Source organism: Sycon ciliatum, chromosome 2, assembly GCF_964019385.1.
Source record: "Sycon ciliatum chromosome 2, ocSycCili1.1, whole genome shotgun sequence".
NCBI classification, from domain to species: Eukaryota; Metazoa; Porifera; class Calcarea; order Leucosolenida; family Sycettidae; genus Sycon; species Sycon ciliatum.
In genome coordinates, this window is record NC_088644.1 from 49,136,733 (window position 1) to 49,149,889 (window position 13,157).

General features: G+C 52.6%; 1 protein-coding gene across 1 annotated transcript in view; it reads left to right on the forward strand.

Moving 5' to 3' along the window:
• Positions 1-13,157, forward strand: part of LOC135810334 (fibrillin-3-like) — a 64,969-nt gene that overhangs the window by 37,330 nt on the left and 14,482 nt on the right. The window contains exons 23-27 of the mRNA XM_065323822.1: positions 66-159; positions 1,546-1,702; positions 2,852-2,962; positions 3,295-9,201; positions 12,237-12,581. Coding sequence (XP_065179894.1) covers positions 66-159; positions 1,546-1,702; positions 2,852-2,962; positions 3,295-9,201; positions 12,237-12,581 — 6,614 coding nt within the window. The remainder of the gene's footprint in view (positions 1-65; positions 160-1,545; positions 1,703-2,851; positions 2,963-3,294; positions 9,202-12,236; positions 12,582-13,157) is intronic.

A 13,157-nucleotide genomic window follows, 5' to 3' on the forward strand; every position in this document is an offset into this window, starting at 1 on the left:
GTTTGCCAATGTTGTGTGTGCGTGCGTGCCTGCGTGTGCGTGTGTGCGTGCGTGTGTGTTGATAGAGGTGCCATGGTGCTGCAGAATAGCTTCTACTTGACACACCAGCAGGACACCTACACCCTTGTGAACGATGGTCAGTCCTGTGGTGAGGATATGGTGAGTCACAGCATATGTATGCAAACTAGCTAGTGGTGTGCACGGCGTGTCGGGTACCCGTGCTACCCGTGAGGACCTCGGGTAGACGGCTACAGAAATAGTCCACCCGAAAACCCAAAGTCAGCAGATGACATCGTGTACAGTGCACGCGTACAAATTCATACATGTCTACCCAGTGTGTAAGGGAAGGGGTGCATTGTAGTGTTACCATGGAAACATTACCCGATCGGGTACCCGTGCTACCCATGGAAAACTACCCAAAACCCAAAGAAAATGCTACCCGACTCAGCCCTACTGCTAATTCGCGATAACTGTGCAGCACTTGTGTGCATGTGCATGGGTGTGGACGTTTGTAATTCATTTACTTCTGGATTCCCCAGAGGCTGCTGGAAGGCCTGTCGAGGTTGTGTCCATATCAGCAGGAAAAACACACACAGACACATGTGTGTTGTGTGCATATGTGTGTGTGTCCAAGCGTGTGTGTGTGTGTGTGTGTGTGTGTGTGTGTGTGTGTGTGTGTGTGTGTGTGTGTGTGTGTGTGTGTGTGTGTGTGTGTGTGAGTCAGTGAGTGTGTGTGTGTGTGTAGCCACTTCAATCAGCTGTGTGGTGGATACCAAGCTAAAATTAGTGGCGGTCAATTCATCAGCCTTGCAAACTGTTGAATGGTGTAATCCCAGCACAAGTTGCTATGTCTAACATAGCTGTTCGCTATCATCGCTTCCGCGATGGGTAGGTCTGAGGTCTGAGGTGTGTGTGTGTGTGTGTGTGTGTGTGTGTGTGTGTGTGTGTGTGTGTATGTGTGTGTGTGTGTGTGTGAGTGTGTGTGAGTGTGTGTGTGTGTGTGTCTGATTTGGCCACCCACACTAGTAGCAAGTATTACCTTCACTGGGGGCAGGGGTAACTGCAGTTGGATCCCTGGACGGATACCCTGATGCCGTCAATCCTTTTTCTGCACCTTGTCCTCACCCACTTACTGAGGTGTGGTGAGCCCGTAAGTGGGATCACTTTCAAGTCCACCCAGAGTTTTGGGGATTTCAGGGGGTGTGGGCCGTTGGGCGGTTCAATAGCCAATTGAGTCATCTTTCCAAGATTCCTTTTGAGTCTCTCTCCCCTTTCCCGGGGAGACCCACGTGACCAGTTTTGGCAGTCATCAACAAGTACAAGTGTGTTATAATATGTGCGTGTATATAATATTATTATATATGTGTGTGTCAGTAGGAGTGCCAACGGATTGGAGTGCGAGTCTGCACAGCTCTTTTTCCCTCCCCTCTGTGTTTCCTTCTCAAACTCGATGTTTCAGCCTTAGATTCGTTTCTCTCTCTCCCACTCCTGACAAGAATGGAACATTTTCTCAACACTATAATGTGTATATGCTATATATTATAGGTATGTCTGGATCAGCGCTGTGTTGATTTGGACAACGCCGCCAACAGCACACAGTGTCCATATCACAACGGCCTGGAATGTAACGAATACGGAGCGTGTGATCAGTTTGGCGATTGTCACTGTCAGGCAGGCTTCAGCGGAGCGGCTTGCGAAACAGGTAAGTCAACGACGTGTTTGTAACGCTGACGCAATGATTGTGTGGCCATGCGGGACCGGTCTGTGTGTGTGTCTGGTCCAGATCTCAATGCATACTGAGCTTATGCTGTACTGTCGGCTGCTGAAGATCGAACAGCGTAAAATTTCACAAAGCATAGCAGCATGCCAATGTATACGTGGTGCATAGACTGTAATGCATGAAAATAAGAATGGTCTAGGCTACTAGGCTGACCCCCCCCCCCCCCCCCCCCAGTTCTTTAGCACCCGACATACTGTACAATACTGTCGAGCGCCGAAGAACGGAGCGCCGAAGTACGGAGCGCCGAAGAACGGAGCGCCGAAGAACTGAGCGCCGAAGAACGGAGCGCCGAAGAACGGAGCGCCGAAGAACGACCAGGCTAGAATTTCATTAGGCACAGCATAGCAATGTATACACAGTGATTCAACTGCGCATAGACTGTAGGCTGTGTTTGTGGACAATCAGAGAGGTCTAGACTGTAATACATGAAAATAAGAACTGCCCCCCCCCCCCCCCCCCCGCGCAGTTCTTCTTCAACCGACGACGGTACTGTACTATTGAAGCTAAGTGATGTAGCAAGATGACAATAGGGATGCCCAGTGCAGTATCATGTTCATGTGCTTACTTTGGTACAACAGGTTCCACAGATACCCCCCCCCCCCCCCCTGCTCTCCCCCCCCCCCCCTCAATGGGCTATGGACCTGCCCACCTGGTACTTTGGTACAACAGGTTCCACAGATACCCCCTGCTCCCCCTTCCCCCCCCCCCCCCCCCAATGGGATATGGACCTGCCCACCTGCAGAGTCGGAATTCAGTTGGCTACCTGCCTGCGTTGGCTACCTGTGTGTTTTCTACATGCTGTGTTCAAGATACGTTACTGATCACACTACACAACTCTGTTCTCATACAATATCCTGAGATCCTCTTCTACCATTACCTCTACTTACAGATTGCTACAGTAGTCCACCTGTATTTCGAAGTGGTTGTTTCTCGTTCATGTCCAAGACTGCGGTAGTCTTCTAACCGTGCGCGCGTGTGTGTGTGTGTGTGTGTGCGTGCGTGCGTGCGTGCGTGTGTGTGTGTGTGCATGCATGCGTGCGTGCGCATGTGTGTGTGTGATGACTACTCCAGACATTGACGACTGTGTTGATGTGAAGTGCCTCAACGGTGGAACTTGCCAGGATGGAATCAACATGTTCAAGTGCCTGTGTCCGAAGGACTATGCTGGAACTCTGTGCGAGCGTAAGTGCTCAATGTAGCATGGCACTAGATGAGTTTGTTGTCAAAATAGTATGTGTACATGCATGCAAATGTGTGTCGGTTTTGTGTTTTTGTGTGTGTGTGTGTGTGTGTGTTCGTGTGTTCGTGCGTGCGTGCATGCATAGGGTTTCACAAGTTTGTGCCCTGCGCCAGTTCATAACATAGTGTCGGTATGTCAACGGCTGCACCGCAACCGCCGCATACCACTCGACTTACACAATTCATTGAGCATCGCTGTTATTATACTGCTGCTGTAACTGTCAGCAAATCCCCGTATCTCTGTGTGTCTTGGTTGATCTGTCCCTGTGCTGCAGAAATGGATCAATGTGCCTTATCCCCAGATGCGTGTGCCGAGTACGGCAAGAACGGCGTGTGCATTAATGATGACAGCGGCCAGTCGTTTGTCTGCGGCTGTCGCCACGGCTTCACCGGAACCCCGTGCGAGAATATCGACGAATGTAAAGCGAGTGCTGCTGCCGCAACGCCGGCCACATGCAGTGTTAATGCCGAGTGCCTGGATAGCGAGGGCAGTTACGAGTGCGTGTGTGGCAGCGGATACACGGGTGATGGGGCTACGTGCACGGACGTAAACGAGTGCTACGTGGGAAACTACGAGCTGTGTCCGCGGGAGTCCGACTGCAACAACACAATTGGCTCATTTGTCTGTACTTGCATGAGTGGATATACCGGTAATGGAGCGTCGTGTTTGGACGTGGACGAATGTTCTCTCTCACCGAACGAAATTTGCCAACCGTATGGCCAGTGCAACAACACACATGGTTCATTTGTATGTGATTGTGTGAAAGGTGCCAAGCTCGTTGCGTACAGCAATCAGTGTGTCGATATTGACGAATGCGAGAATCGTTACTACGGACCCACTCAGTACTGCGACTATCGCAGCAACTGCACCAACTCACCGCTGAGTTTCGATTGCAATGGCTGCAGGTCGGGCTACAAGGGCGACGGTTCCCCCGGCAACTGCTCGGATATTGACGAATGTGCGCTGGGCTTGCACATGTGCACAAACGGATTCGTCTGTAATAACTATTATGGAGGTTTCTCGTGCCGGTGTCCGTCCGGCTATCGCATTAACACCTCGTCGGGACGCTGTGAGGATCGGAATGAGTGCCTGGAGAACTACTACCGGTGTTACAGCAATTCAGTGTGTGTCAACGTGCCGGGAAGGTACCGCTGCGAGTGCGAGCCAGGGTTCCGTCAGCTCTACGGCCGTCAGCCTTACATCCATTGCTACGACATCGATGAATGCAGCGTCGGCGCGGACGACTGCGACAACACTACTGGCCACATATCATGCTACAACACGCACGGGTCATTTCTGTGCGCATGCTCTCCGGGTTTCGTACAGGTGAACGGCAGTGCGGACGCCAACGAGACCTCCTCAGTGCAGCCAACCCTCTCGCCGTTTGTGCCGTTCACAAGCAACCCGTTCGTTACTAACGCGCCGCCGATCGTCAACAACGATCCCGACAAGTGTGTTGATGTGGACGAGTGTGCCCTGGGTTATTGTCTACCTCACGGCACCTGCTCAAACTCGGTTGGCAGTTACAACTGCAGCTGCGTTCCGGGCTCGGTGCTGCGGTCCGGCCGCTGTGTGGATCGGGATGAGTGCGACTTCGGCAACCGATTTTCGAGACAGTTCTGCGACCCGAACGCCAACTGCACGAACACTCAGCTGGGCTACGAATGCGACGGCTGCCGAGACGGTTACGAAGGAGACGGCACGCCTGGCAACTGCATGGATGTCAATGAATGTGTGGACGGCCTTCACGAGTGCACAAACGGATTCCAGTGCAGGAACGTGCAGGGCGGGTTCTACTGTCACTGTCCCTACGGCTACAGGATCAACAGCTCCGGTTACTGCAACGACAGGGACGAATGCCTGGAGTACTACCGGCCGTGTTTCTACGACGACGTGATGTGCGTGAACACCCCCGGATCCTTCAGCTGCCAGTGCGAGCCTGGTTTCAGGCAATACGGCTACAGATTTGGTCGCTACAATCGCTGCTTTGACATCAATGAGTGTAGCTCGGGTGCGGACGACTGCCTCAACGACACCACGCTCATCTCTTGCTACAATACGCAGGGCTCCTATCGCTGTGCCTGTTCGCCCGGATACGAGGTCGATAACCAGACCGCGCCGACTCTGCCGGCCATGACGGCGACGCCGAGCGCGTTCTTCACGACCGCGCCATCAGACGAGAACCACAACGATCCTGATCTGTGCGTGGACCGCGATGAGTGTGATCAGGGTTACTGTACACCGTATGGCAATTGTACCAACACACAGGGCAGCCATATCTGCAGCTGTTCCGACGGTGCCGAAGAGCGCGGCGGACAGTGTTTGGATCGCAACGAGTGCTCCGACCAGCACCGAGGCCGCTTCTGCGATCTCAAAGCGTTCTGCGTGAACACGCATCTCAGCTACGCCTGCAGTAGCTGTTTTCCGGGTTACCACGGCGACGGAAGCGCCGGCTCCTGCGTCGACTACGACGAATGTGCCAACGCCAGCCTGGTGGGACTGTGTAGGGAGGAGCACGGCGGAGTGTGCATCAACACTGCCGGCAGTTACTTCTGCATCTGCTTGCCCGGGTATCAACGCGCCGGCTCGCGCTGTGTCGATATCAACGAATGCTACAGGTGGTACACGGTGAGCCGTAACTGCGACGCTCGCTCGACGTGTGTCAATACGGTGGGTTCGTTCGTCTGTCAGTGCCGCCCCGGTTACACCGGCCCGGGCTGGCGGAGTTACTATGACTACAGTTACCGTGGCTGCGAGGACATCAACGAATGCGAGGATCCGGCCGTCATGGACACGTGCTCGCACGGAACCGTTGAATGTGTAAACACGCCGGGAAGTTACTCCTGCCAGTGCAAGGCCGGTTTTCAGCCAGATGACGGCGGCAGCTCATCCGATCTGCAATGTACAGACCAGAATGAATGTGAAATTACGGTCTTCTGCCATCCGCATGGCAACTGTACGAACACAGTCGGAAGTTATGAATGCAATTGCCAGCAAGGTGCAACGCAAGTCAGCGTACTTTGCCTAGACATCAACGAATGCGACTTCAAAGCGTACGGCGAGCGATACTGCGACAGAAACTCCAACTGCAGCAACTCAGTTCTCGGCTACGACTGCGGTGGCTGTCGACATGGTTTCCATAAGGCAGAGGGCAGGTGTACGGATCTTGACGAATGCCAAGACGAGGGTATTTCACTCTGCGCGGAGCAGAACTACACGACCTGTTTGAACACGCCTGGTTCATTTCTCTGTGGCTGCGACGTTGGGTACTCCTACAGCAGCAGTCTGGGTGCTTGTACGGACGTCGACGAATGCTCTACCTACTTTGGGTACCGGTGCTACTACCGAGCGACATGCAGGAACACTCCCGGTAGCTTTGAGTGCGACTGCGACCCGGGCTGGACGGGCAATGGGTACTCGTGCAGCCCGCTGAACAGATGCCGGGTGCCGGAGCTGAACCCGTGCAATGGAACAGCCGAGATCTGCGTGGATAGGTACTATGGCAACGTGCGCTGCGACTGTCTCTACGGCTTTCGACGAGAGGGCTCCGATTGCGTCGATATTGACGAATGCGTCGAGCAGATCGCCTGCCAGCCATACGGAAACTGCACCAACTATCCGGGATACTTCGCCTGCGATTGCGCGGCCGGAGCGGAAAACGAACGGTGCGTCGACCGTGACGAATGCTCCCCGCACTATCGCAGCAGCCTGCTATTCTGTGACGAGAATGCCAACTGCACAAACACGCCACTGAGCTACGAGTGCCACGGCTGCCTCACTGGATACACCGGTGACGGTTCGGTCGGCAGCTGTGTGGATGTCGACGAATGTGCACTGGGAACAGACGGTTGTAATGTCACCGGCGGCGAACGCTGCGTGAACACGCACGGAAGCTTTCACTGCGACTGTCTGACAGGATTCGTATTCGACGCCTCCTTGGGAGAATGCACAGACCTAAACGAATGCTCATATTCCAATCGCTATCGCTACTGTTCCTACAGTGCGTCGTGCCGCAATACTCATGGCTCATACCTATGTAACTGCTCGACTGGGCTGATGTTCGACGGACGCGCTTGCATTGATGTTGATGAATGTGGAAATGGCACGGAAACTCTGCGTGCCTGCACCGCGAGAAACCAGACATGCCGCAACTACAACGGAGGCTACAGTTGTCAATGCTCGCTTGGCTATGAATTGTCATCGTATGGCGGCGACGGTGGTGTTTGTGCGGATGTGAATGAATGTCTTAAGTACGGCGCGTGCCGCTTCTACGGCACGTGTACAAACACTGAAGGCAGTTACACGTGTGATTGTGTAAACGGTTCCGAGGTCCTCTACTCCAGACATTGCCACGACATCAACGAATGCTCGTACAGCTATCGGCTGGAAAATCGTTCGTGTGACCGCTATGCCAACTGCGAGAACACGGAGCTTGGCTACAGGTGTCTGGGCTGTCAGCGTGGCTTCACAGGATCGGGACTACCCGGCGACTGTATTGACATTAATGAATGTTTGCTGCCGGCTAACAGCTGCAGTGCCAACACCAGCAACGCGTCGGGAACATGTCAGAACACGCTGGGGAGCTTCAGCTGCAGCTGCCCGCTGGGATTCAGATCTAGCAACGGACGATGTGTGGACCTGGACGAGTGTTCCAGGTACTTTTGCCATACCCACGCGGATTGCAATAACACGTATGGCTCGTTTTCGTGCGAATGCCGCACAGGTTACAGCGGCAATGGGAGAGTGTGCTACGATGTAAACGAATGTCTCAACGACACGCTGAACAACTGCACCGGCTTCGGCATCGAGTGCGTCAATCTTCACGCAACGCCCCCCGGGTTCGCGTGTCGGTGCGCGGCCGGCTATCGCACCGCCGCCGACGGTAGTTGTGTGGACGTGGATGAGTGTACGGTGCACGGTGCGTGCCGGCCGTACGGCACATGCACAAACACGGTGGGAGGGTACAACTGTACGTGCCGTGAGGGGTCCGAGCACACCGGCTATAGCTGCGCCGACAGAAACGAGTGCAGCCACCGGCACTTCTATTCGGGCCTTTACTGCGATCACAACGCCAACTGCGTAAACTACAACTTGGGATACATATGTGCCGGTTGTCAAACCGGGTACCGTGGCAGCGGATTGCCGGGCAACTGCACGAGAATTGACTACTGCGCCGAGAGGCAGCACCAGTGCAATGGCACTAACGAGGTGTGTCGGTCCTCTCTGTACGGCACTATTAACTGCGGATGCCGCCAGGGCTATTCTCGGAGAAACGGCACTTGTACGGACTATGATGAGTGTGAATATGCTTATCGGTGTGGCAGCGCCAACGTCTCTACTTGCATCAATACACCAGGGTCCTTTAGATGCGAGTGTGCCGTCGGGTTTAAGTACCAACAACTCCCCGTCTACGACTACCGTTACCTGTGTCTGGATATAGATGAATGTGCACTTGGCATCCACAACTGCAGTGATGCTGTCAAGGGTAGATCGAGTGGGTGCAACAATACCCTGGGCAGTTACCGATGTAACTGCTCCACGGGATATGCTGTATCAGTTTCTTCACATGACGGTAGTCAGGCTTGCTCCGACATTGACGAATGTACGGCGGGAACGCACGATTGCGCGGGAGGCTCGACGTTCTGCCGCAACACTGACGGTGGCTTCGCCTGTCCCTGCTCTCCAGGATACGTAGCCTCCGCGGGTGGCGATGGCAGTGCTTGCTTGCCAGCAGACTGCCGGGCAGTGTCCCGGTCGTGCACGCCACTGGGCGAGTGCGTTTTACGCTCGCCCAACGACAACAACAACAACACTGGCTCGTACGAGTGCGAGTGTCAAGCCGGTGCGGAGCTGATTGACCAGCGGTGTGTGGATGTAGATGAGTGTAGCCGCAGCAGTAGCAGCAGCAATGGTGACTCTCCGCCGTGCCAGGCAAACGCAAGCTGCTGGAACACACGGCCGGGCTTCGAATGCCTGTGCAGTGGTGGCTTCCATGCTAGCACCGGCACCGCTCAGTTCAACGACGGGCGTCTCGAGTGCATCGACACGGACGAATGCGCCCAGCGCGGCACCAACAACTGCGACGCGTCCGGGAGAGCTACCTGCGCAAATCACATCGGAACATACAGCTGCTCTTGCCGAATGGGTTTCCTTGGAAACGGCCTACAAGGATCCTGCCAAGGTGAGTGAGGAGTAGAGAGCAAGCTGATACAGTCAGGCCTCACTCAACCGCACGCGTCCGTTTTTCACAAAATATCCGGAGAGGTGAGGGAGCCGGATAGCCGAACACCGGTTATGTTGGATGCAACACGCACATGTATGCTGTAAATCGGTAACCAGTAAGTTATTTTCATCCGGATGGTGAGGGATCCGGATAAAGGATTCCATCCTTCGAAAGCGCGTCCACTACAGCGCGAGGCATTTCAGCGCGACTACTTCAGCGCAAGGTACTTCAGCGCGAGGTAGTGTCAGCGCGAGGCACTTCAGCGCAAGGCACTTCAGCGCGATGTACTGTCAGCGCGATGTACTGTCAGCGCGAGGTAACGTCAGCGCCAGGCACTTCAGCGCATATACGTCAGCGCTGTCTCAAATCGGTTCAATTTCATTTTTGAGAGTTAGCTTGCATAGGAAAATTAAGGAAATTTATGGCCTATCCGCGAAAATACTGTGTCTTTTATAGGGTGACTGGTGTACATGGCAGTGGTAATACCCCATACAAGTTGTCAATAGTCATTGATAGTCACTAAGACAGTAAAACCTGTGACTAACGACCACCCCTTGGTGCCAGCAAAAGCGGTCTTTAGTAGCAGGTGGTCTTTAGTTAGAGGTTTGCACCGCGTGACCATAATTATATGGATCCTGGGTATACCCACTTATATGGATCCCATTATATGATATGTGTACCCGTGCTCTCATGCCATTGTACGAAAAGTGGACACGTTTTGGTGCCCACTTCAGTATGACAGCATGGTAATTTTCCAGACTGCCTGTATGGCAGAACTCGGTGAGCTGCTTCATATCGTTGAGCAACGTCTTGCCCATGACGATGCTCTCCAGGATTTTGTGCTGGTCTGAACCCTGTGTCAGCCATGCTCTCTCCTCAAATACATGCCATCAGGTTGCGAAATTTGAAAAGTACCGTACATTTCTTATAATAATACAAGGCCAAGGAATGGTAAATGATACAAATCACTATACTGTACCTTGTATTTGTGGCAGTGTAGCTGCAACCGGAAAGTAACGCAATGGAAACTTACAGATAAAGAGAACCGAAATAACACACATGATAACCTTCCATGTACGTTATAGTCATACCTCGTTTATCCGGATCCCTCGCCATCCGGAAGAAAATCGCTGGTTACTGATGTGCAGCATATGTTATGCATACAACATAACCGGACCTCGCGGTCCGCATACAGGTGCATGATTTCGTGTACAAACTGGTTAAAATCTGTACGAAAAGCTTCGTCGTATCCGGTTGCATGTGCCTTGCAGAAGCTAGAATCAGGGAGTTGTACAAGCAAAATGAGGTCCTTGACCTGCTGGGTGCATGCAGACAGCAGTCACAGCACTCAGTTGCATGCACTTGTCATTTTTCTCGCTTGTTTTACATACTGTGCACGCTGGTTGTACTGCGTAGGACCCGCGTCTAGTCTACATGTACATGTATGACGATGTCACTGCTTTTGACATGCCACATGCATATACAGTATGTGTGTTCAGTTATCCGGTTCCCTCGCCTATCCGGATATTTTTTGTGGAAAACAGATGTGTGCGGTTAAGCGAGGCCTGACTGTACATCAATTCTCGACTTCACTGACTAGGACTTTGAGTAGGACTGTAGTCGTTTAGAGCTACGTTCTGGACGGCACAAAATCATGCCGTTCACTTACCTTATCGTGCTCACATTTCTGGAAGTAAATCGAAGGTGGTCTGCTTTTGCTGGCAGCAGAGGTAGAGGAGCTACTATTAGTATGACATGCACCGCCAAGTTTCAGGATGGCAGGGACCCTGACTTCAAGCGTCGCTGCTGCTTCTGCTTATAGCCACTAATGCTTTGTGCAAACTCTTGTTGGAAATCTCTTTCATAGCACATCTCAGTGAAATGCTCAGTGCAGACACGATTATTTTTCATCGGAGAAAAATCCTTCCAACATACTCTCCATAGCCAAGCTGTCGTCAGGTTCGCGTCAGCCAGAGGAAAGCCATGCTACGACAGCCCGCAGGCGCCTCTTTCTTCGTGACATTGTCACATCCAGAGACGCAGCAGCGAGTCGTGATAATAAATCGGGCATGGCACAGAACAACAAGCACTTCAACAATGGCCAAGGACTTTTCATTTTTGCTTCAATTATTTGAAAATTTCATCTGAGTGGACCGGGCTGAGAACGTTTTACGTCACAGGGTGGGAGGGGGCCCCCTCGTGCCAAATATGGAAATTGCAATTGGTAATTTAGGTATGTTATCCTTGTCGTAGAAGCATCCGGTTTTCGCCATTCTACCACTTACGACATACTCTAATGGATTCCGCAATAAAAATGGGGCTGATTTTGGACCGGAGTTCCCCTTTAACATGTACAGCGCTGAAGTGCCTCACCCGCGGAAAAATCTGGGCTGAAGAAATTGGCGCTGACGTGTCCTGCGCTTTAAATTTCGCGCTGAAATCATTGCCGCTTTCCAGACACGGCGCTGAAATGGCACCGAGCTGAAATGCCTCACGCTAAGGCGGTCGCGCTGAAGTGCACCGTGCTAACATGGACGCGCTGTCGTGGGAGGTTACCGGATAAAGGAGGACCGACCGGATAAGCGAGGTCTGACTGTATCAGATATGACATTTTGTAAGGGAATCCAAGTTTCTGAGAACATTACCAGTGTGTTCGTGTGCGTATGCACATGTATGCGAATGCATATGCACATCTGTTCGTGTGCGTATGCACGTGTATTCGAATGCATATGCGCGTGTATTCGTATGCATATGCACGTGTGTTCGTGTGCATATGCACGAGTATTCGTGTGCGTATGCACGTGTGTTTGAATGCATCTGTATTCGTGTGGGTATGCACGTGTATTCGCGTGCGTATGCACATGTATTCGCATTCATATGCACGTGTATTCGCGTGCGTATGCATGTGTATTCGAGTCCGCATGCATGTGTAGTCGTGCGTATGTTTGCGCAAGCATCTGTCTGTATTTTTTTTCGCATTATCTCCAACGCAGATGTTGACGAATGCAACAGTGAAACGCATGGCTGTGACTTAAGACTAACGTACTGTCAGAACTCACCGGGCAGCTACACGTGTCCGTGTCGCGACGGCTTTACACAGAACCTGGCCACCGGTGCTTGCACAGACCAGGACGAATGTGCCGGGGACTCGCACAGCTGTGGTCGCAACACGCGCTGCGCCAACACCCTCGGCAGCTACGACTGCCCGTGCCTGACCGGCTTCAACGCCACGCTCGCGCTTGCCGCGTCCGTGCCGCCGCAAGCCGCGTCTCCGTCGCCGCGATTACGTCAATGCAGTGATGTTGACGAATGTCAGCTGATGTTACGGAACTGCTCAGGTAATCCATCTTGACGTAAATTGTAATATTATTTCGCTGCCTAGCCTGCTTGGAACCTATAGGATGTCTAAAACCCTCTCTGACACTTTTGTTGTGTTCAAATTGGCCATGGAGCATGAGGTGCCGGTGAAATAATAGAAAATGTGTAACTAGAAATATTGATGTTGGTCAGGGCTATCGGGTGGTGCTCAAGCTCACTGACTTGCCGTGGAATGTCTCAGTACTCCTAGTCGGTCTGGTGCTACCTTGTGCATGTCTGACTGTTCAAAACCTGGTTTGGTTGGTGGACTCTAGCGCATAACTTGTGCCCCACCGTTTTCCTTGTTTCAACTTAAAACAAAACAAAATTGTTACATTCCAAGTGGACTTTATTGCCAGCAAGACTGCTACTACAATCGGGCAGCTCTGGCGCCATGGACGGTGCCTTTCACTCAATGCCCGCCGGGCCTGGTACATGAGTATGATCCAGTCTGTTCTCTGCTGTGCCTCAAACTGTTTCTTTCCCGCTCTATCCAAACTGCTGCTACATCGACTGCTTAGCATTGCTAAGTCTGGCATACGAGCCATCTTCCAACT